We start from the raw sequence: 25,348 nt of genomic DNA, 5'->3' as shown, positions 1-25,348 counted from the left end.
GGTTATGAGGGGAGCAGATGCTTTGTGAGGCTGTTGGGCATGTGCTGACCCTGCGCTCTGCCCCACAGATTCAGAGAACAGCTACACGCTGAGCTGTGGCGTTCCCGTCCAGCAAGGCAAGGCCCAGCAGAAACGCAACGCGACCCTGCCCAGCTGCACAGGTAGGTGCCCTCCTGCTCGCCGGGCCGTGACATGACATCTAGGAGTTGGTGATGACATCCCCAAGACCATTTGGGAGCTGCAAGACACACCGCTCTCGGGTTACGTGAGGCCAGAATTAAGGTAGCTTGTATTTCATGATGCACACGCACGCTTTTCTGCAGCCTGTCCTCGACGGCTGGAGCATGCTTAATTGCACTTCAGCCCAGCGCTGGTAGGTCAGTACAGGAGTGGTGGAGGTTTGACATGTATTTCGTAAGGACAAATACTTACAATTGTTTACTTTCCATAGTCCAGAGAGGCAATATCAAGCATATAAAAATGGCATTTCTTCCCAGACTTGGAAGTGAGCTGGAGGGGCCCCTCGGGAGCAGAAGAGTACAGTGGGTCCTAGCCTTCACCCGCCACATCCTTCCATAGGAACACAGATCCTCCTACTGGGGATTCCCAATGAAAAGGTTATGAGACGTTCATAAGCACATGCTGTGTTTCGTTCATCTTGTTCTCAGAAATGGTTGGATTATTTTTGCAGAGGCATCTTAAAGCTGATACTCAGCATAAAAAGTTCAGGTCAAAATGGTTGAAGTCTGGCAAAATTAGAAGCAGCTGTAGCAGCATCCAGCAGCGGGAAGCATCAGCCCACTTTACATATCATTACCTGCTGTACTTCTCTCCAATTTGCCAGTTCTCTAACCACATATTTCTTACATATTTGGAATGCATTAGGAGGTGCAATGCTGTGGAGTGAGGTAGCACAGCAGCAGATACGTCTGCAGGTGGCACAGGGACAGGCTACCTCTGTAGTCCTGGCTCAGCAAGGCCCTCCCAAGGAAGGAGGGACCCACATTGTGGCACTTACCTGTGACCACCCTCCACCTGCTCCGGGTCCCATGGTCAGCCCCCAGCAGCTGGCAAGTGATGAGCCAGGCCTAGCCTTATCCACCATGGATTTTGTGAGGAAGTCAGCCAGCAGCTACGTTTTCTAAGCAGTGCATGGCTGTATAACAGCCTTTAAAGTCACAAGGCATAACTGGCTTGGATTGAAAGCTGAAGAATAAATCTTGCAAGTCATGGATCGCAGTCAAATAAAGAAGTTTCCTTTGGATGGTTTTCAACAGCCAACAGCGTAGCTCCACTAAATTAATCTTATTCCTGGTTGGCATTAGCAAGGGCAGAACTACAGCCGAGTAACATGGGAAGTCACAGACACAGAGTCAGAAAAAACAAAAGGTAGGATTTAACCTTTTTCATAGCAAGAGACAAATTCACCCAAATTCCTCCAGGATGTGCAGGCCTGCTGGAGGGAAAGTGCAGGTGCAGAGTGTGTGCAATACCAGCAAATTCAGTGATCCTTATAGGCTTAAAAGTGCTTATGTACAAAAATGAACCTATGGCAATGGTTCGTCTTGTGTGAGGTGTATAACTCTGGGGCTGTCTCTTTTCTGTGTCGCAAGAAGACTTGGAGTCTGTTTTGAAAAATAAGTTTTCATTTCATCTGCATCCCAAATGACAGCTTTTTACTTTACATCAACAGATTCATTAGCCCCTCCAATCAAGCAGAAAGCTCGTTTTAAAATTAAAGATGCAAAGTGCCATTTACGGCCTCGCAGCAAGGAAAAAACAAAAGATTCTGGGAAGCAAGCTGGTTTAGGTATGTGTTTTCTTCTAACATGTAAACAGCATTCTATTTTTTTGTTTGTTTACTTGCTTATTTGCAGATTTTATTTTCATAGTGCCCTGGGTTTGGATCTAACAGTGCTGAAATGTCACCAGTTGCTTTGAGAATTCTTTGTTCAAAAGTACATGAGTTTGGAATTAAGCTGATCCTTTTGCTGGCATTGGTGATGGTAGAAATATCCCGACACAAAAAGCTATGACCAATGCAAAGCTATATGAAACAATGTCGGTTTGGTTTGGTTTAGTTTCCCCAAATGAAATTTTAAAACTGATACATATTTAACAGATCTTCATGACATTTATTTCTTGTCTTCCATCCCCTTGGTATCACGACAGGGACAATTAAAGAGTGTTTGTGTGTTATTGTTATGCAGTTACACAGCTTAAAATATTTGAAATTCATTTAACTCAAAATTTGCCATATTTTAATACATAGTATTGATATAATTGCAACAGCTCATATTGTTGCTTAAAGCAACTTCTCAGATTACAGCAAACATCTGCTGTTGATACATCTTCTGTTGTGCATCTGTTTTACCACCACTTTTACTAGTGAGTAAGGAGTCATAGATGAGCCCTGAACAGAGAAGAGTAAAAATAGCTGTCCTAAAAAACTGATAATGGTTTAAAAATTTTACTTCTAAAATTTGAACTCATATTTTATCATTACCCTGCAATCTAGACATTTATCTCTCTAATTTCCTAAGTATTGGCTTTCAACAAGTCTCAGTTGTCAAGATGCTTACCTTGTCCTTATATATCGTCTCCTGCTTTTTTAATAAGAAGTGATTATCAGACTAATTTTTAAAGTCACAGAAGTTGAAACTTTTTTTGGTCCATACAGTCAACTGTGGGAATCTATTTCTCAGATGCATTTCCTTGTCCTTTGCTTGCTTTGCTTCGCATGTGTTACGTCATCTGAAATTCTGGGTCTAACAGTAAGGCTACACATAAGTGATGAAGGCATTCAGTTCCTCTGCCTTGTGATAGGACAAGAGGAAGTGGCCCCAAGTTGCACCAGGGAAGGGTCAGTTTGGATATTAGGAAGAATTTCTTCATGGAAAGGGTTGTCAGGCACTGGAACAGGCTGCCCAGGGAAGTGGTGGAGTCACCATCCCTGGAGATGTTTAAAAGGCGTTTAGATGTGGCACTTTGGGACATGGTTTAGTGGCAGACTTGGTAGTGTTAGGTTAACAGCTGGACTCGATTATCTTAAGGGTTGTTTTCAGCCTAAATGATTCCAGGATTTCCCCTCAGATAAAGCTTTCCAATGTATTTTCATAACCTCACAATCAAAGGCTTTTAAAACTTTTGATATTGGATGGTTGTCATTGCTGAAAGAGTACCAGCTGGTAGTTTCTAGAGGCCCAGGCCTGCCATTCTTAGGAATTGATGAAAATTTACTCTCTTGCTTTGTTTAGCCATCAAATGACTGTATTTAATATTGCTGATCTTAACTGATTTCTGCAAAGAGCTTGCTAATCCTTATGCAGAAAAGAGACGGGCAATTATAGGAATTAGAGGTAACACTGTGCAGCTGAGCACCACCACACTGTATTTTTGCCTCCTGCATTCACTAGCAAAATGAGCAAACCCAAAATTGCACAGAGAAAGAGGTGTCTAACAACACATGTGAAATGTTATAATGCCTGTCACTGCATTCATGATAACCCAGCTGAGATATCGCTTATTAGCCTGTCACTTGCTGCTTTGCTACTTGATTTCTTTTCTGTGTTGCTTCTCTTATGCAAAGGAGGTCAATTCCCTTGTACAGACAACTGCCAAGTGACGTTCGTGAATCTCAAGTGTGATTCCTCCAAGAAAAAACGCCGAGGCCGCAAGTCACCATCAAAAGAAGTGTCCCATATCACCGCAGAGTTTGAAGTGGAGATGAAGTCAGAAGAAGTCTCAGGTTTGTGGAAGATCTGTCTGTGGAGATAAATCAGAATTCAGTTCCTCAGAGTGTTGGTAGAATCTCTTTGATGCTGTTTCATCAAGCTGCCATGCAAACCTTTTAGCATAAGCCTCATTCAACAGCCTTGCCAAACTCAGAGTTTAGAGGTTTAATTGAAAGGAGTCAGGAATGAAATTAAGCCAGAAGAACATAGATTGAACCAGCAGCAAAATTCCTTCAAAGCCTCGAGTTAAGTCATGTGCTTCAATTTAGTCTGATTTCTTTAAACAGCACAAGTGCTAATTGATGCACAGCGAGTATAAGGATTAGGTAGAAGTTCTGCAACTATGACGATAAAAATATCCTCCTAAATGTAAGTTGCTGAAACTTCAGTCTGAGAATCAAACATTTTTATTAATGGTTTCATAACAAGCCTCAGGAAGAAAGAGAATTGCTTCAAGTTATTAATGAGATGCAATATTATGCTATAAAATCCAGCCAAAGAAAACGTGGGCTGAATTCTATAAACATGTCGGTCCTTGAAGGCAGGTTTCTTAACCCTGAGGAATACCTCAGTAGCCAAGTGATTCAGACAGTAATTGTGCCAGGTAGCACCTGTCTTTGTGTCACTTGGGTATTTTGGTCAGGGAAGTGGGAATTATTCCTAATCAACTCAGTAAAGCATGGGCAGAGAAAATTCAGCAATCTTAGTAGTGCTAGACTGAATGCATATCTGGAAGTACCACACAGCGCTCTGCCCATGCACTCAGTATAACCAGATTTCTTAATGCTGGAGTTGAGATATCAACACCCAGTCTGCAGTTATTACAGGCTGTGAAACTCAGTTTGATGGACCTCAGTGTACTGTCTGAGCCCTTTAAAAGGCCTGATTTTGAATATAGTGAGCTGCTTCCACAATTTATATGGAGAAGGCAGTGAAGCAAACAGAGGTGTCATAGTGTAATGCAAGCTAAGCTTTTTGTGAAGCACCTGTTTTTAAACATGAATCTCAATTGCTTCTAGTTTTCTTATCATTTCCCATCTAGACACCTGTAACATTGACTGTGTTCGGAAAAGGATGGAGCAGAAGCTGCAAACTGCAATCAAAACATTGAGGAAATCTATTAATAAACAGCAATTTTACATTCAGTTTTCTGGGACAGAATATGAAGTGGCTCAGAAGCCAGCTAAAGCTACTGAAGGGCATGAAGCGTGCAGTACAGGGCAAGTGCTGCAGGAGGGAAAATGCGGTAAGTCCCAACAACTCTATTCAGCTATATGCCCCAAAACAAGGGATTCAAAATGTACTTGTCCCTAGTGAGCTGGGCAGCAAATCTATGAAATAACAGAAGATTTAGATCAATATTATGCAGCATGTGTGCATGGACCACTGGCAGTTCGTAAGACTTTGAAGGGAGTTCATTAAATGATTGCAAGAAAACAAAAGCAGCATATGTATGCATACATTCTCATGCTGTCAGCTGGTATGTATCAAGGCCTGCCACAAGGCGATGTTGGCAATTAGTTCCCAGTTGCTCCCAGCATCTTAAGAAGACATAATTACAATTCTGTAAAACAACAAAATGGTGTTTGCCTAGATGTTGTGTGTTCAGTTTCATATAACTTCCCTTATTCTCCTTGTCACCAAATAATCCATGACCTATGGATGTATTTATATGTAACACTCAAGACATCTGATAAAACAAGAAAAAATTATAGAATTCTATTTTAACTTTATGTAAAATACCAAATTTCTTTAAGCCTTTTCTGAGGTTATCAGGCTCTACTGGGGGCAAGGTGCTAATCCAAACCTATTACTGGCAGCTCTCAGCACTGCAAGCTTTCTAATCACTTAGAGTCAACTTTTCAAAGTCGGCGTATCTATTTTTCCAGCATCTTTTGGACGCCATGTGATTTACAAGCAAGAAAAAATAGCTAAGTGCAGACCTGATAGCTGCCCCTAATGAGTTGGTTCAGAGTCTGTTTTCATCATACAGATACAGTGATTTAGAAACAGTATTGAAAGACGGTTGCTATTAGTGTCTAGAATCCCATGCATTTTAACTATATATATCCAGCAGAGAAAAACGTTTAATGCAGTTACATGCTTTGTTGCAGCAAGAAAAGCATGTGGATTCGTATCTGTACTTAAAATGTTTTCTGGTTGGGGTATTTGAGTGCCAAGAAACATAATACACAGGATACATTGCCCTCAGAGAAATCTCTAAAACTGATCTCAGGCAACAGACTTTTTGCAGTTGTGTTCCGTAAAACCAACACATAAATGCATCTAGTGTAAAATAAAACCTCACATCACTTCCCATACGTTATGCACCACTGTCTTAATTAAACTGCAAAACACTGTTTTAAGACTGCATCAGCTTTATTAACAATGTATGTCTGGTAGGCACTTGAGTGCAGCACAGTGCCATTTAATGGCTTAAACAGTAAAAGAAGGACTTCACCTTGATGTAAATTGACCTAGACCACAATGGAGATCGGCCTGTTTACATCAGGTGAGGATTCCGGACTAACATATGCAAAACATACACCACTGTAATACTGGGGCCAAAGAGATCCATCATTTCTAAATGTTTGATATAAAGGCAAATGCTGTGATCAAAATTAAAATCCTTATGTAGATTCCCCTTTTCTTTTCTCAGTTACCTGCAGCACGGGCACCTTTTATAGCGGAGAGCATAATCAGTGCGTTCCTTGCTCACCGGGAACATACCAAGACACAGAAGGTCAACTTACCTGTGAGCCTTGCCCAAGTAACGATGGACAGGGAGTAGCAGGCGCCCGGAACGTGTCAGAATGTGGAGGCAAGTTTAATTTCATAATAAAAGGATTAGGTGTTGCCACACAGCCTGTGAGGCATGGAGGCTAAAAGAGGGGAGAGCCTTCCACACTTCTGTCTTGTAAAGGTAACAGAAGAAATCTCTGTGCACTTACAAGCAATACACAAAATGTTTTGGCTTGTTCCATCCGCTGACATTGCCGACAAGAAGATGAGACCTGCTGCAGCAATGTGAGTTATGGTATGGAAATGAGCAAGTGAAGCAAAACACTTTGCTTCAAGTCAGGTATGGAATCTGGACATACTTTGACTTGAAAGGACTTGTCAGGTATATTGTGAGCCAAAGGGATGGATTACTTTCGACTGGTATTGGTGAGTCTAATGAACTTGCTGATTTAATGTTTTGTATGGGATGCAGTCTACCTAGCCTAATGGGCAGTAGTCATCATTTTGAGATAGTTATGCTGCAGGAATCTGTAACCTGGACTCAGGGCTAATGACTACAAGTTTCAACACTGCTTGAATTCACTGTAGTGAACTGGCAAGTGATGTGGCATCTCTGACTCAGCTTCACAATACATGAATTAGATGATAATTATGATAATACCTGATTTCAGAAGAGTGCTGTGAAGTTCTTTGTTTATTCTTCTACTGTAACTTGATCAAGGTTTTAAGACACAACTGCTGATTATTTTATTTACCTTATTTTATAAGTAAAATCTAGTTTGTAGCAGATACATTATTTGACTTTGAAAGAAATGTTGTATCTGCTACACAAGTTCTAACTTCAAAACACCCATGTGATGTACATTAATGCTTTCTTCACAGATATCTAGCGAGAGCACACAATGAATAACACTTAAGAAATTGTCGCTTTTTCCCTGTGCACTGAATAAAAAAATAATTCTAGTGTCTCCAGTCCAAATGTATGGTAGATTTTGCTGATTAACTGTATGAAGGAACCATCACAGAAAAATCCTTGAGATGCTTGTGCATCTTTGTTATGTTGACTTGTATTTAGCCAAAATCCAACAAGAATAGATAATTTTTTAAAATCTCAGTTTATAAAGGTTGAATTTAGTATACTGACCTAAGCAGCACAACAACTAGGGGAAAAAGACTCTTTTGTTTCAAGGCTTACATATGCATTTTTGTTCTGCACGACAACAAAAAGGAACCCTTCTGATTATTTTTGTAGAGTGGATCTGCCTAAAAACGTTTGTTGTCAGATCACAACAGTCTGTTTTTCTGCTCAACTCTCCCCTTTCCTCTTTCTCCGAAAGTGGAAAGAAGGAATATGCTTTGGACTTTGTAAACCTCCCTGACAAAGATTTTGTCAGAATGCCTCCATAAGATGTGTCAGCATGTGTGATGAAACAGTGTGTTCTGATGAACACAGATTTTGTTAGAAATGCACTCACCACCTGTAATCAATAGTATTTTCGCATCATATCTTCTGGAGCAGTAATGCCTGTGTAGTAACAAATAAGCTATGACAGAAATGCTCACCCTGACAGGTGAGACACATACAACGAGCTTTTAAGTGCCTGTTGCATGGATCTCTCTATGTTGTAGCTGCAAGCAAATAAGATGTTGCGATACTGAAGTTGCATGCGATCCGTGCAGGTACAAGGCCAAGACACAATTAGGAAACCAAGTCGTTTGGGCCATTTCTCAGGGAAATCACCTCAGATTAATTTTGTTGGCAATTTCAATGTAGAAGTCAAGATGGGAGCAAGTTAGTTTATCCTTACATACTGGTAAGGACTGAGACATATTACTGCTGCAAGCATCAGTTATTTAGCAGTATTAACACCCAACTGTACCCCTTCTTTAAAAGGATGTCTGTAAGCCACACTTCACAAGTACATGATTTTCACACTAAAATCCAGACCAAATCCCACTCTTCGTGAACTGCCTTAATGTTAAAGTCCAGTGACTAATTGGACCAGACCAGGTGGGTCAGTTTTGCTACAAAAACAATATCAGAATTGTCTTCAAATTAGTAACGGTCATACTATTTCTCAGAGGTCTGTGTCACAACAGCCAGCTTGTACAGACATATTCCAGCTAGCTGGGATGTTAGCAAAACTAAATCCCAGAGATCCTGGTCCCACAGCTGTCCATAGAGGTTTGACTTTCGTGGGGACAGAACTTGAACTTTGCTTGTGCTCAGGATCTCTGGTTTATCCTGAGCACCACGTATCTAAGATGCTGGAGGCCCCCAATATTTCCAAGCAAGTGTCAGGATTCTTAAGAGATCTCAACCCCACCTAGAGCTCTCAGAACTTTCAGGTTTTCGAGCCAGTTGCTCCTGCCTGCTGTTCAGTTCTCGAGGAAGCTAAATTACTAAGTATTGGGATTAGGAAACCTCAGGGCACACATAACATCTCCAAGTGCTGGTCTCCTAGGCTGGAGTGGTGTGAAGACACACATTAACATCATAATCTTGAATAACCTGACATCCTGATTCTCAGACAAGTTGTCAAGGAGTAAAGTACTCAAGCTAGCAAGAACCAAGCCAAACGAACACCTATCAGAAACTGCCTGGAGAGCAAGTTTTGAAACTGTCCCGTGTCTGTCAGTAGACTCATTCACAAAGTGCTTTGCTTTACACAAATCACCCTTTTCTGGCAGAAGCGCTTCTGACAAGCACGAGTTGTCACAGCCACCTGGAAAGCTGCTGGTGTCAGCTATTCTCACAGACAGGCTGCTGGACTGGTCCCATCCAGTCTGATAAATCGCATGATCTGCTGTTTCCATACCTATGATGTAAAAAAATTTTAAAAAATTACTTCCTCCATAGATTTGGTGTGAATGTTCATTTTTTCCTACAAAGGGCTTTGAAATTCTCAGATTAAAGACTTGGTGAAAGTACAAAGTATGAAACAACATCTTAATAGAGCCCTTGCAATAAAAGGAAAAGAAAAAAAAGAAACATAGATAGCAAAGAGCTTATTAAGAAACCAGATATATTTACTGGTGATGTTTTTAGGAAGCTAAGAAGCAGTTACAGGAACAATACAAAATCAGCAGGTAAGATAAGAATTTGATCTGCAGCTGTCTTGCTGTAATGTGTTTAAGTTAAAGGAAGCATTGCTAAGTACTAAGTACTTTGTCCAGAAAGTCGGCTCACTAATACAGATGATCATTTTCCATTTCTAGGGCAGTGTTCTCCAGGGCACTATTCTTCAGATGGCTTTAAACCTTGTAGAGTCTGTCCTCTTGGTACATACCAGCCTGAACCAGGAAGGACCCTCTGCTTTCCATGTGGTGGTGGGCTTGTGACCAAGTATGAAGGTGCTGTTTCCTTTCAAGACTGCGAAACTAAAGGTGAATTTAAAACCTTTCCACAATTCCTGTTCCTGCTGCTTACCCTTTTGTTTATAATCTTCACTGCCAAGGGGCTTTGAAAGACTCCAAAACAAATGTAGTCACTGCATGTAGAAACACGGTGTGTGATTAGATTAAATTAAATTAAATGGTAAGGAGATCTGTAACCTAGGAACGATCTCCCAAGGTTGTGGAGACTGAACAGGCTTTACGTTTTTTTTGGAATTTACCACAGGCAGGTAGAGAGTCAGCGCTGCAAGTGGTAAGTGAATCAGCCCCACTGCATGGCAAGAAATAAGACAAACTTACATTAGACAGTGCTTTAGCCTTCAAGTCCTGTATATGTTTATTCACCAAATTAAAAAAACTAAACGCTACAGAAATTATACGAAGTTAAGGATTTATTATTAATGGACTAGGCAGAAGCTGTAAGTGTGCAACACATTGCATGGTCCATAATGTCAACCTCCAGTGCAAATGCTGAAGAAGGAATCTGCCCAAATCCATTTTGGTTTAGTTACTGGCCCTGCCAAACAGACATGAATGGAAACCTCTTTCCTGCCATTGGGAAAGGCATTTTTATTGTTGAGGCAGATGTGCATCAGCTTCCACTTATTACAGACTCATTGGAAACCACTATTAAATGCAGTGAGAGATATATGTAGCACGTGTTGCTAGTTCATAAGGGTTTAGCTCTAGTCTTTGGAACATAATTCTAGTTAGAAGGTCCTTTGTCATTGGAAATACGGGAAGCTTGGGTCTTTTTTGCCTTTTATGGCCTAACGAATACATTGCAGAACACGGATCATGAGGTATGTCCAGGGTAGAGGAAAGTTCTGCACCTAAGATTGCTACTTTCTGAAGATAATACACCTCATACCTTACAGTTCATTGTTCTCCTGGACACTACTACAACTCTACAACACACAGATGTATTCGATGCCCTGTGGGAACATACCAGCCTGAGTTTGGTCAAAACTACTGCATCACCTGCCCTGGGAACACAAGTACAGATTTTGATGGCTCCACTAATGTTACACACTGCAAAAGTAAGTTGCACTTATATTAGTTGTGAGGTGAAGCATATCCCTCCATGCGTCAGTAGAGCACAATATCTTCTATCAGAGTAACTGCCATTCTATAATAATTATAAAATACTAGGAGACATGGTTATACATACCATTGCCAGGTGATCACTCATGACAGTGAAATCTTCTCATAGGCTTTTTTTGCAGTATTCAGCCCACTATCTTCAATTACTAATTTAAATCCCCAAGGATTCCAGTGCCATTTTATTTTATCTTTATCAACAACTGATTATTTTATGCAAGCATTTTTTTTCATCCCTACCATGCTAATTTAAAAGAACGTCTCTGTAATAATTAGGTAATATCATCTAAAATAACTATTCATGTGCAAGTCTATTGGAAGTTTTTATTCTGATTATGTGCCATGTATCTCTGAAGCCCTTCATCATTTCTAGTATAATTTGAACAAATTAGATACTTGTAAGGAATTTAAAGGAGTTTTATGATTTATCTATAAAAGAAAACCATGCTTGTCCCTTTGCTGTTTTAGATACTCCCTGTTTTCAAACCATTTTCTGATCTTGCATAATTTTTGAGCAAAATAATTAAACATATATCTAGTTTAATGTGAGTGAGTAGACCTGGAGATATCAAGCTTAAATAACTTACTGAATCAAGCTTCTGTGGCAAATTCAATAGGAGTTTTGAAAGCTCAGAAAGCAGAACCTGATCTTTCAGTGGACATTCTTTATTTCACTTAATCTAAGATAAAGCAAAGCAGATCTGTAATCAAGATAAGGTTGGCTATTAGGATCATCACACTCATTCAGCTAAATCCACTTAAAAACCAAATGAAGTTAAACTAGAATATCTTCTGCATGTCAGCATTGTCTTAGCAGTAACCACTGTGCGAATACCTCCAAAATGGGATCATGTTTACTTACCTGTGTTCATTTCTTAATCAAATGATAAAGCAGCCTGAATGAAGCATTGAATCAGTTTATACACTGTAGATTAAGGTTTTTAAAATCAGTTGGGGCAGCCTTGCGGATCAAGTATTCCTCTAAAGGCTTTCCATGCTAACCAAAGAGGCAGCTGGAAGAGAATGTATGCGTTTCTAAAGCCACAAGGAGGAGTTTAGACTTGCTTTTGACAGATCTAGAAGAACACCTCATATTAGCTAATCAGCTAACACAGATGCTAATTTATGTTTCTCCACAGACCAGCACTGTGGAGGAGAACTTGGGGATTATACTGGCTACATTGAATCGCCCAACTATCCTGGAGACTACCCCGCTAACGTTGAATGCATTTGGAATATAAATCCACCTCCAAAGAGGAGAATACTCATCGTAGTACCTGAGATATTTCTCCCAATTGAAGATGAATGCGGTGATGTTTTAGTAATGAGAAAAAGTGGTAAGTTGCCAGATGTGTTATATAAATATTTATTGCAAACTGACTGAGTGGAAAGTTCATATTGAAGGGATGACTGTCTTCATCTATCCAGTGTTTCTAAACGGATTCCTGAATGAACTGGCATAAGCAAGTTAAAACAGAACACTGTATCAATAACAATTAACAGAGTGATATTAACTATTCAGGTGTCTTGGCTGAATCACAAAGCAGTTAATGGGCTTCTGTCTGGCCCAGTTACCACATGGGATAAATTGCTGCCACTCTAGGAGTCAACAAAGTTATGTTAAGTTATATTGGGAGAGCTGTCTCTTATCACCTGTTGAAACTGTTGTCTCTACTTATCCTTTTCGTGTATATATATAAATGCTGCAGTTTTGCTAAATCTGTGCAGTGACATGGGCTGGTACACCCAACGCCCTCAAGAAATCCAGTGTTTTCCCATTTTTTTTATGGAGTGAGGCTTGTGTTGTGTCTTTGATTATGAAGTTAATTCAACAGCATCTGAAGTTAAGACACCAATGAGGTGCACTCCTTCTTCATTTCTACATAGGCATCCAGCTTCTGGTGATCTGTTGCTAAATTTCCTAGAAGCACCAAACCTGAAAGGCAATTGTTTAAATGGAGCTTTATTTAAAACAGCATATTTTACCTGCTAAAACAGTGTATTTTATTTGCTAAAACAATTTTCACAACTTTTTATCCTTGAGGGATTGTGTTGACATCTCTGTGTATCAGATTAGTACATGGAGAAACATCACCGTAGATGGAATGAAATTATATCTGCCCAGATCAGTTTTTTAGAAGCAAACCACTTACTACAGCAAAACAAATCCGTCATCCTCCTAATCCCAAACTGTGGTTCCAACAGTGAGTAAAGGCAAGCACATCAGGGAAAAGTTTGACTTTCACTTCAGTACCCATAACAGTACCAAAACAACAACAACACTGGAAAATAAGGGCAGTTTTTCAGATATGTGATTTTTGATCTTTGTATGTTTGGCATCGTAAGAGTAGATCTTCCAAGGATTTATCATAGTTCCTGTAAGGTCAGCTGCTAACATTACCAATCGCAGTTGCAGAGTCACATTTAGATCCACTTTCTGCACTTCAGAGTCCAAATCCCATTCAATTCAAAAGGTCTCTTTTTGCTAACATTGTTGGAAGTTGAATCAGCCCTAGCAAGTACAGATTTTAGGTTACCTTTGTTATTTTCCCTAATTAACCTGTGCCTATGGGGTGTTTGTTTTGTTTTGTTTTAACTAGGTAAGAAGCTATATTTTCCTTTTGTTTGAAATTCGTTTCAACTTAGAGGAGCCTCACAATACATGCATAATGATTTGAAGCCAACCTATACCCTCCATCTGTTATTTATGTTAGGGGCAAATGGGGGGTCTTTCTGGTTCCCAGCTATCAGCTTTATTTCAGTATAGATAAATGACATTTTCTTTTCAAACCTATAACCAGGTATTTTGTGCTGGGAGGTGCTGGTCTGTTGATCCCAGAAAGAAAGGGCACTTAGACTCTGTAAGGTATCATTTAAAATGTTATCTATTAGAGGTATCATTGTAAGGACAGAATAGTATAGATAATCCTACATCCCTTTAGATGGTGGGAACCACGGGCATCAAACAGGCCTCTGATCCACACGCAGCATGCTGGGCAGACTGTCCACAGAAGAGATTTTGCCCTTTCAGTTATTCAAGCCATTACAGGCTTTTCTTACAAGGAAACAACTCTATTTAATCATTTCTACTGTCAAACAGAAACAATGTTCTCATGAGAACTTCTTGCTGCACTTTTAGATAAAGGCAAGGACAGGCAGTAGCACAATCAGCGGTACCAAGTGGGACCTGCCTGCAAGTTCCTCTCATGACAGAGAGCAGGCCAAGGTTATCCTGCAGTTGTGGGGTTTGTGGCGCAAACACAGGCCTGAAGGCCACACTGGACATACAGCCCAGCATAGGCCTGGCTATACCCAGGTGGTTAACTGTTCTGTGGTTCCCTAAACCCTTGGTGCACGATGATCTTTCGGTCAGAACCATGACACCAGGCTCTTACATTCTGATAAGTGGTTTATTGCTCTCAGCTGAACTCCCCAAAATGAGTGTGGTACAAGCTGGTTACTGCATCTACCTGGGGAACAGATGATTTGTTTCTTACCTGTCTGGGCCCAGCATATGGGAACCCTGGAATTCAATGCTAGACTCGTATACAAAATAAGTAATATTGATAGCAATTTTATATAAAGAACATTTATTTATTTAACCTTCTTTCTAGCTTCTCCTACCTCAATTACTACATATGAAACATGTCAGACTTACGAGAGACCTATTGCATTTACCTCAAGATCAAGGAAGCTCTGGATTCAGTTCAAGTCAAATGAAGGAAACAGTGGCAAAGGATTTCAGGTCCCATATGTGACTTACGATGGTGAGAAAGGGATTGTTTTCCATCTGTGTGTTCTATCTGAATTCCAGAAAATCATCTTTTAGAATCTCTTTTATGTTGATGACAGGGAGAGAAGAATGAGGAAAAACTTGATGTAGTTCAACTTTTAGTTCATTTAATTACTTTAAAACCGGTTGCAAAGACTTTGAAATAATGCCTAATTTTATTCCTATTACTTTTCCTAATACTTTAAGGATGGGCAGCAAGTTACACAGAATTCTTTAAACTTAATCCTTATCCCACTGTATTCAATGTGACTCCTTTTAATTGGCATTTATCCCATGCATAATGAGAATAACATTGGCTGCCATGCACTTTAGGACACCTCTTCATCAAGTCCTACTGGTAACCCACAAAAATTTGAAAAGTATAAATTAATAAAGTCCGAAGTCTAGGAGAAAAAAACAATGATGCAAAAGAAATATTTTTTCGGTGACCACTTTCATAAATCCACATTTTAAACCAGTCTGGCTTGTCATATAAATTACGCTTTAAAATGTATATTTTGGACACTGAGATTATTTCCGTTTTAACAAAACTAAGACTCTTCTGTGATACCTTTGGCAGTTGTTAGTCCATCTCTCTTCCAAACACGAGTGCAATTTTGTGAATGATGAGAAAATCTGTTTTAAGCTGGTGATTCAAGAATCAAAACAAGAGCTGTTCTCAGAGCAGAATACAAGGATCCGTTCCTAACTGTGCTGCTGTGTAACCTCTGACAGTCAGTTCATATCCCTGGCCAGCTTTCTTCATCTCTAAAATGCAGAGAATAAAGCATTATTATCTGGAGGGAGTTGTTTTCTGTGGATAAATTAGTATTTGTAAGGATAATTCAAAATTACCAGGCTAAAGCAGTACAGAATGTTAACGTGATTAGACTACAGTGTCTTGAGTTACACTGAATAATAAACTGAATGCTACATTTCTCCACTCTGTCTTGAGGAGGAGTTCTGGGTATTATCCATCCAAAGGATGTCACAAACAGTCACTCAACTGATCTTTATTTTTTAGAGGATTACCAACAACTAATAGAAGACATTGTTCGAGATGGACGTTTATATGCATCAGAAAACCATCAAGAAATCCTAAAGGTAAGAAAGTTCTGCTTTATCTGAGGCTAACTAAGAATTCCTTTTGCTAAATATTTTCCTGAGATAGTTCTCATTACTCTGATATGGTCATAATATTTAAACCTCATGTGTGACCTCAAATTAAATTCTCTGTCTTCTGAGGTTTATGCTGGTATTTGGAGCAGCACAAAATCAGTAGCTCAGCTGGGCTGAGCACATGTGTACATCTTTGCTGAATCAGGACCTGAATGAAATGTACGCTAATGTGATTGTATGTTAGAAAAATTAGTCAAGGAAGAATGAAAAACCTATTGTTCGAAGAGCCTTCTTCAGCCTCTGTCTGGCATGTGTTTAAATGAGTCATTAAGCTAGAATTTCCTGTGCATTAAAAAATGTGTTTACTTAAATCACTGTTCTGCCTCAACAAGACATAACCATAATGTAGCATTGTAAGCCGCCTATGAAACAGTTTTCCAAAGGCACAAGCAACACGTTGGAGGGAATTGGGGAAGAAGGCTGCTGGGCTGCCACCTGTAACAACTAACTGCTTAAACCTGAAAAGAACAAAAAAAAAAGACTGCTCAGAAGGCAGAATTCAGCCTTGTAAATGTACGGCTTGTAAGGACAGGAGCTGATGAACAGCCAGTTCCCTGGCCAGCCCTGCCCCAGCCCTGCCAGTGTTCTCTCACTAGAGCTTTGAGTCTGCTCAGGTCCCAGCCACAGTGTATACGGTCAGGCACGGGCTCAGTTGAGGCCTGAATCAAGGCTTTACCAGTGTACAAGAGAAGGTCCTTAAAGAGCTCAGCATCACAGAAGAGCAGCCTTCTCTGTTCTTCGTGGAGGGAAGGCCCTGGACAGCAGCGTGAAACAGGCAGTTTGCAATTCTAATGCCCACCTTCTGCAGCTGGTTTGTGTTAACCCAGCATCTGCACTCTCAGTTCAGGACCTTCCAAGAATATTAATTGTGAAAAAACATCTGGCATGATAGAAAGATTCATCAGTATAAAAATCTACAGCAACATGGAGTAGTTTCCTTACACTGATTTACCCAAGTAAAGTTTTGCATGTTGTTCATTAATTTTGACACTAAATCCAAACCGTATATTTATCCAATATGTATGTTGTCTCCCATAGGACAAGAAACTGATTAAAGCTCTCTTTGATGTACTGGCACATCCACAAAACTATTTCAAGTACACAGCACAAGAGTCAAAAGAGATGTTTCCAAGATCATTTATCAAGCTACTGCGATCAAAAGTTTCCAGATTTCTACGACCATACAAATAGTCTAGTGGTATTCAATTTTGGGTTATTTTGCATTCCTGTCAAATATTGTCTTTCCTCCATAGTAGAAACATTTGCTAATTTGAAGGCTCTTTTTTTGCAGTCTTTGTTTTCAATTGTATATTGAAGAATACCTATAATGTTTTATTAATATAACCATTAAAAGCCAATGTTCTGAATGGGATTTTTACTACAAAAAAATGTGTGCATCCTCGAGTGCATCTAGTTGAAGATCCAAATTTGTGTCTGCACTAGTGTGTCTTCACTTTCCATTTGAAATTACATTATGTGAAAAATATTCTTTCTAGCTTTTTTACTTTTCATCAACAATAACGTTCATCGAGGCAAAGAAGGAATCTATTCAAATCTGATGAAACTACCTGCAGATAAGTTCTGTTGTAGAAAGAAGCATGTAGTATAAATAATATTTGGATTTTGAATTGCACTTGAAGTTTATATTTGAATCTTTAGAAGAAAACAAAACAATCTAAATTTTGTTATTTCTTACTTGTGGGTTAGTGGAAGTTCTGTCCAAGTAGAAATCAAAAGGGAAAAAAAAAAAAGAAGAAAGAAAGAAAAAAAAAAAGAAACAGATGTATAATTTTGTTCTATGAATTACTTAAGATTGAGTCCCATGCTCTAATGTCCGAGTGTTTTTATCTGTCCTCTTCTAAACTTCTTCAGAGGTTTGCCACTGTCAATTACTCCTTTGAAACAGATTTAGCTCTGGATTTCTGTATACCAGTTGGTCCCTTTGAAGGCATTTACAATAGGATAGGTGAGAAATGAACAACAACAACAGTAGTAGTCTTGTTTTTCTTTCTGTTAATAGAGCATCTAAGTAAGTACAATATATAAATATATAAATATATACTTCTATTTGTGGGTACATTAGTAATGTTATCTTTAGTAACTGTAAATATTATTCATGCTTAAATCTTTACTCCCACACACCCTGTTTACTCATATCTATTTGTAACTTTGCTTAGATGATTAAATGACTTCTCCAAGTGCTTGTCACTTCCATTTACACCAAACTGAAGCCTTTTGGAGTTTTATACTAGTAGATAATGGTTTACTCTGGGACAATCTCTTTCAACATACCTTATTCCAGGAAAATGAACATCAGTTAAGATGCAACTGCTGTCCAGTAAAGGGTCAGCTCTTGCCTTTTCCTTGGGCACCCCTCACATGCAGACCGAGTTACCCCTGAGGATGACACACATGGGAGGAGCTCACCAAGGAGGAATTCATGTTGGAGCTGCCAGCTCTAAAATGCTGGGAACACACCTGTGTCACAGGCCCAGACTCTAAGGAGAGTGAGGGGGTGAAGAGGACCCAGTTTCATGGATGAGTTGGAGGCCAGGCCCTTCGGTCTTTAGAGACCTGGCACTGCCTTTTGTCACAAATTTGCAGCTGCAGTGCCCATCAACCGTGGGGACTGTATGGCCTGCAGGAGAGCGTTAGCCGTGCGGTCAGGCCTTCCTCACAGAATGAGAGGTACTGGTGGGTTTAGATTAGGTAAATCCTGTGTTTCCTGCTGTTTCCTGGCACAGGAGCTAATTTCAATGACAGAGGAGCTAATTTGATTAGTATTTCAGCCTACTTCCTTTTAAGTCCCTTCCTCTTGTATATCATTTTCCCTTTTGATCCTACAAGTCATGCCAACATTGTTTCACAAAAAGACAAACATTCACTGCATTTTATCTACCCTGTCATTTAGCAAACCCTTGGACACTCTCAAGGACATACATCAAAGGTGGTTATGGTTAACTTCTTACCCTTCATTTTGACTTTGAGCAAGTAATGTTAAAATTTACAAGATTGTTTTCTGTTGGCTACTAGTGGTTGAATATGCTGTTTCTTAGGGACACCTTAAGTATTCTGTTGAATTTTTCTACTTGGCCACCTTATAGTTTTGCTTGCTTTTGTTACTTTGTGTTGAAGAGCCTAATTTTTATCTTTCTGTGCCTGAACAGTATTAACTTAGGGTTTAACAACTCAACTTTTTCACTCACAGATCTTAGGTCTTTGATGAGCTTTCTCTTTAACATATATGTATATATATTAACCCTCCTTTCAAAACGTAACATAAAAGTCCTCTTTTGAAGGCTGCTAAACCTGACCTTTTGTGAGGATGTTGAAACTACTTTTATTAAATATTCATTCTGGGCTACTAAAGGCGGACATTCGAAGGAGAACATCTCGTCAGTCCTAGATTCAGTGCATGCCTGGAAAATTACAGGTTTTTATTCCCTTAACAGGAGTTATTTGTAGGGGAAAAAAAAAAATCTTTAAAAACAAAACAAAACAACAACAAAAAAAAATCTTTTTAGGTACTCAATTATTTATGAGCATATAGGTTAAAAGCTACTTCAGCTAAACAGTATTTAAAAGGCTGATATGTTATCTGGCATGATTAGAATAGGTCAGGATTGCAGCCATTCTACTGAAAGATATGAAGGAAAAGATCTGAAAGATATAGAAAAAAATAACTTCTTTATTTGCTGAACAATTTACAGTGATCTTCAGCATTTCAAACTTCAATAAGTGAACTTCAGAACCTGATGCTATGCAGTGAATTTAGTGAAATACGTGCTAAAATTTGTGCTTAACAACCCACGTGTTTGAACATAATACTACTGTACAACACTGGTACCAAGCAGGACAGACTTTCTGTCTGGAACAGGGCTGAAAGTAATTGCCTCATGAGTCCAGACACCACCGGCAGCACTGTAACATTTTTCAGGATCTCAGCTGCATGGGGAGTCCAGTGCCAGATAACAACTATGAGAGGGACATGTGCCAGTTGTGGCCACTGCTAGTGGGAGCTTGGTAGAGCTGTAAGAGGGGAATCAAGGAGAGACCAGCTGCGTTTAGTTCTGGTACAACTTGCCCTGACTTAAAACCACATTAGACAAAACCAGGGTTTTGTCTGGTTCATCTTGACAGACAACCTGAGAGTGTGTGTTAGCTCATGTTCTCTGGAGCCATGGAAAGGCATGGACTCCACAGTCAGGACAGGGCGCTCAAGAAGTTCTGCAGCAAATTGTGTTGCTGTAAGCAGTGAAAGAGAATGATTTGGTCTTCAAAAGTATACAGTGATATGCTTCTGAATATGTAGGGGTTTTATAGGTGATAGAAAATAAGTCAGGTTCGAATGTTTGCAGCTCTGCATAGAAATGCCCTTGGATGTGAAAATTTGTAATGAAATAAGTAATGACAGGTATATAGGACTGTCTGAACCTTTTTCAGCTGATTTGTACAACAACATCTTACATCAGTTCTTACATCAGCTCTAAAAGTTGAAAATACTTGGACTTTCATACTAGATTTATAGTTATAGGAACTCATGGTCACCAAATAGAAGGTGAACTCTGTTCTTCATTCATTAATGTAGATGTAGGATGTCTTCATTATCCTAACTCAGAGAACATATTGCTGCTACACAATAACAGTACAACAACAAGGAATGTCTTGTATGGAGAAGACATAGACATTATTGGGAATCAAAAACCATATAAGGAGAAGTATGGCCACCTTTAAGATAATCAGCTTTGTGAAATTAATCAATACATCGCAAAATATAAAATTTTGACTTTTACCCTAAACATGAAATATTACATTTAAACATATTCAATAAATACAGCCCTGTGTCTGTTTTTATAGAATTGCACATTGTATGCAGGATAGGTGCAACAACATGTTTATGTGTTGTTACAGGAAGGCTGAACAAGTGTCCATTTGTGATTGCCCAATTCCACGTCACAAACTGAGCTTTGCATTTTCAATTTGCAAATTCCTTTATGCTTAAAAGCTGTACCCTGTAGCACTTAACTATTTTAAGCCTCTCCTCCTGCTTTAAATACTGCACTTATTTTTAGTGAGGTGGTCGTGAATCATCCCTAAAAATTTTGACATGCCACCAAATCACCACCTGTATACCTGCTGCAGTCCAGGAGCCTGCAACAATCAGAAGTTGCTAATCAAGCCCTATGTCGTGCCATGAAAGTGCTCATTAGTGATTGCTGTGGGCAGGGTGTCTGTGTGTGTCATTTGAGTGCGGGAAGCATCAGCTTTCAGTGTTCAGTACCTTGGCACCTGCATCTTGCCCGCAATAGCAAGACTTACTCTCCCTGAAGATTTACCTCATCAAAACTGGATTTAAAGCTGCTGAAGTCTTCTTTCAGCCCATTTTCTTGCCCTGCCTTCCTTTTCCCATCATAACAGTAGATTTTTTACCTGTAAAGCAACTTTCAAAATAAACTTATTTCCTCATTATGCCCCCCCTATAGAATAAAGTTAAATCACAGTATGTTATAACAGCTAAAGATTTAGACTCATCTTTCCTATGCATCAACTTTATACTACTTAAAAGAAGTAAGCTCACTTAAAACCAGCTTACCTAGTAAGCTAGGTTTAGTTTAATTCAGTTTTAAACTACCTTAAATAAATACAGGCTTAGTCACAGAGTTTTCAGAGAGTCCTTATTCTGAGTTGCCAGCTGGTTTTGGAAGAGCACAGCTCACCTGTAGCCCTCTGCCTGCAAGCAGAAGGCAAGGGTGATGCCACACAAACAAGAAACACCTACATGCATTCATCATTCAAAGAGGAAAGTCACACCCCACCCCATACCCCTTTGTAAGCCTGCCCAGCAGATTCAGATTTCTCAGCTAAGTCTTATCAGTGAACAAGCCAGTTTTAATATTGCAAAGAACAAGTTATGAACTTCAGGAGCAACTGTAGTGGTATGACTCTGATAAAGGAGCTGCTGACAGGTCCTTACCAGCAAAACCTAACTGCTCTGTGACAGTTCCCATGGCTGGACTCCAAATACCTTTGAGTGTTCATAAGAAAGGAGCTGGAGTGAAATCTTCAGCAACTGAACCCAGTGGCAAATTTCTCAGCCACTCGAGGGTTTGGATTTTCCCTTTTCTAATGATGGGAGTGAGCAACGCACGCAGTTATTTGTGCCTGTATCATGAGTTCAAGTAGTTGCATTTTTTTCATAGCTTAAAACCACCAATTGAACGGTAGTAAGCGGAGAGGTTCTATAGACTCTAAATACTCTGAGACTTTAATTAAATAGTTTTCTAGGATGAGAGACTGTTGTAAGCACTTGGGAAAGGAAAAAAAAAGAAAAGGAAAAGAAAATAACCAACCAACCAAAAAAACCCAACAACTCGCATAAGAATTTATGGAAGAAGGGAGATCTCTATAAGGTAACATGAACTTACTTCTCAGTGTGAGACTTGGATTCAGAGAGAAGTGTCATGTTTTACTGCAACGTTTTTCATCTGAGTAGAAACAGATTGGAAAATAAAGTCTTCATGTCAAAAAACTGTTATCTAAGTATCTGAATATATACAATTCCAGTTTGATGTTTCATTTATTTATTCCGTTTCATCACTAAGCTTTTAATCTATGAAATTAATATGTAATATACAAGAGTAAAATGTACAGAAGTACCTTTAGATGTAATAATTTAAACCATCTGTATTCAGAAAGCGGAGATAACAAGTTTAAAGATATACAAACAATTGCAATTCAATTTTAGCTAAATTTCTAAAATCTAGAAAAAGAAGTAGCTTTGCTTAATTAAACTTTATTTTATTGATTGTGAAAATATAGTTTTTTAGAGTTTGGTTTTGTTACTTTTTTAATTAAAATTATTTTGTAAATATTGTTTTCTATGTTTTATACCTTAGAAAGGCCGTTAATTTGCATTGACAGCAGCAGATACTCCACATGATGCTTAAAAAGGTACTTTAGGAGACTGGGGTGGAGGTGGTCAGTAGTCAGATTCACCTTTGCAGATGACTGCTCCTGTTACTTCTGCAGTCTCAGTGGCATCATAGGAGGAGTTTTCCATGGCAATTTAACCTGCTAATTTTCATAGAGTTGACTATCAAGTGTCATTCTGAAGTGCTTGCCATTTTCATAACATATAAAGAATATGTACTTTAAAGCTAGTATTAGTTCTTCCTTTGTTAGGATAACAAACAACACAAAACTCAGAAATAAAAGGGAAGTCAAAAGGTTATACCCAAATATAGTATAAGGACAAGGAAAGGTACAGTATCTGTGTGCTCCTAGGTAGCAGTGGAAGTGATAAAGCCTTGAATTGGATCAGCTCATAGAGCCCTTTTTAGGCAAAAGTGCCGCCGAGGTCAGTTGTGGTTTCACCTGCATAAAGTTCACTGTCATCACATCCATCATCTGTTAAGCAGGAATTTCTGGTAGACCAGATTTCAGGGGAAAATACCTGGAGCGTAATATTGGCTTCTGTACCAACTTGCTCTCTGTAAATCACTGGGCAAGAGTCACATTTGGAACTAAACCCTTGTAGATGCTGCTGGGACTTCTAAGCTTTATTACCAATGTAAATTATGTACAAACAACTATTTCCATATGAAATGTACCATGATAGTTTAGAGCAAAAATAGTGAATAACTGTACAAAATTTGATACTTAGAAAATAAAATACAGTGGTCTGGGCTTTACCAATATTTTAACAATACTGTCAGATTTGTAGTAGAAAATGTTGTTGTAAATGTACCTTATAAGAAAATACATTTCCTTTTGCCTCTGTATATTAATAGCTTTGATTTCTATGTCAAAGCTCAAAATGAAGCATGTAATAAAACTTTTGTTAAAAATCACTTTCATAATAAACATAAAATGGAATGGATACCCTGCCTGACATTTATTTTTGTACATGGAAAAGACTCCAGTGCAGTGTACAAAGGAATCAGAAGAGAACAACTCTTGATAGCATTTACATATTTTGGTCTAATTTTCATCTTTTGGCAACAGAGGGCTTTTTCTTCCTCATCGAACAACTGGAATTTATGCCTGCTGGGACACAGAATTCCTTCCAAATAGACATCAAGGAGGGTTTTTCAGAGCAAGAAGAACTCCTGGCTACAGCACAGCACCATGTCAACATCCCTCCAGCACCTTTAACCATTTCTTAAAATAACTCTGGTGTTATCATGTATATCTCATACAGGTGCCCTTTCCCACACCCCTCTATTGAAAAGCAGCGTCGAAGAAAGAGGAAGGAAGCTCTCTTCCACTGGTGGCCTGATGGGCTGTTCCCACCACCAGCTGCCGAGAAGACCAGTGACTTCCAAACTCACCTTCTGCTTATCCCACTGAGGACTAGGATGAGAAAAGAAACTACACTTGCACCCAAAATGATGATTTAAGGAAAGATCAAGTGTCCTTTCTTCCTCTAGCTCTGCTGTAAAAAAGTGTGTTTGCCAAGGCCCTTCTTGCTGCTGAATTTTACAATGATAGTTACACTTTTGCAGTCTGAGATTACAAAGCAAGTAGAATTTGTACCATCAGTGGCCCAAGTGAAACTCCTGATGCTGGTAATGATAAAAATGGATTATGACAGACTGACAGAAAATAGACTGTAGTGACATCAATAGTTCAGTTAGATCTCATTTAAATAATCTTTCGCAGTGCAAGAAGTGAAGTTGTCACCAAGGGTACACAGCATGCTAGGGCAGACAAAACCCAGAGATGTTATTGAGTTGATAACACCTGATACCAGGTTTGCCACTTAGCAGCACTCATTAGGGATGTGCACGGCCTGTGGGGCATTGTTAACACTGCAGCAGCCACCTACTGTAGAACAGGCAGGACACCTCACATACCAGCACAGTGCGTGGTACTCTGTGGATGCTCTTGTGTAAGCAGTTTATCTTGTCCAGAGAAAGTGCTCATCAAATGACAGCATGCCCCACTGATTTTATGTATGTTGTAAATTATATAAATACTATCAGTATGACTGGTGACTATTGGTGTCGCTGACAGATTTGAAAGACATAAAGAGAGACGCAGCTAAATTATGACTGGCTGCAAAAAAATGGGCAGTTACCCTCATAATGCTCCAAGATACAGCATGCCCTTTATCACCCTACAGACGGTGCCATGTGAGATGGCACTCAGCTCTCTTTATAGCTTCAAAGCTTGAAAGGACTAACAGAAAAGTCAGCTCCCATCAAAGACAGACAAAAGCTGAACTCAAAAGTTCCTAAAGTTGATTGGAAGTCAAATTAATTACTGGTAATGAAGTATCTGCACACAAGGCTGAAAGTCACTGAAAATTCATCTGTTGTGATAATGTGCACTGGAGTACAAGATTCTAGTTTACTGAAATAGGCATTGCTTGGCGGGAATCACAGGAGGGGTCTGTTCCCATCTCTGATTTTTCCATGACTTC

The 25,348-nt window shown here is 39.2% G+C and overlaps 1 protein-coding gene across 9 annotated transcripts in view; it reads left to right on the top strand.

The window, feature by feature from the left end:
* SCUBE1 (signal peptide, CUB domain and EGF like domain containing 1) overlaps positions 1 to 23,803 on the top strand; it is a 249,621-nt gene extending 225,818 nt beyond the window's left edge. For 7 of the 9 annotated variants that reach the window (XM_065050094.1, XM_065050093.1, XM_065050095.1 and 4 more), the window contains 11 exons: positions 69 to 161; positions 1,694 to 1,810; positions 3,590 to 3,748; positions 4,777 to 4,980; positions 6,394 to 6,555; positions 9,696 to 9,863; positions 10,751 to 10,912; positions 12,113 to 12,310; positions 14,588 to 14,740; positions 15,770 to 15,849; positions 16,963 to 23,803. In XM_065050094.1, the coding sequence (XP_064906166.1) occupies positions 69 to 161; positions 1,694 to 1,810; positions 3,590 to 3,748; positions 4,777 to 4,980; positions 6,394 to 6,555; positions 9,696 to 9,863; positions 10,751 to 10,912; positions 12,113 to 12,310; positions 14,588 to 14,740; positions 15,770 to 15,849; positions 16,963 to 17,115 (1,649 nt within the window). In that variant the 3' untranslated portion in view covers positions 17,116 to 23,803. The remainder of the gene's footprint in view (positions 1 to 68; positions 162 to 1,693; positions 1,811 to 3,589; positions 3,749 to 4,776; positions 4,981 to 6,393; positions 6,556 to 9,695; positions 9,864 to 10,750; positions 10,913 to 12,112; positions 12,311 to 14,587; positions 14,741 to 15,769; positions 15,850 to 16,962) is intronic. The other 2 variants (XM_005507093.4, XM_021293886.2) reach the window with 1 other exon arrangement.
* The last annotated feature ends 1,545 nt before the right edge of the window (positions 23,804 to 25,348 follow it).

The sequence above is a fragment of the Columba livia genome, chromosome 1 (genome assembly GCF_036013475.1).
Source record: "Columba livia isolate bColLiv1 breed racing homer chromosome 1, bColLiv1.pat.W.v2, whole genome shotgun sequence".
Taxonomy (NCBI): domain Eukaryota; kingdom Metazoa; phylum Chordata; class Aves; order Columbiformes; family Columbidae; genus Columba; species Columba livia.
The sequence above is the reverse complement of the archived record's forward strand: the minus strand, read 5'-3'. Positions and strand labels throughout refer to the sequence as shown.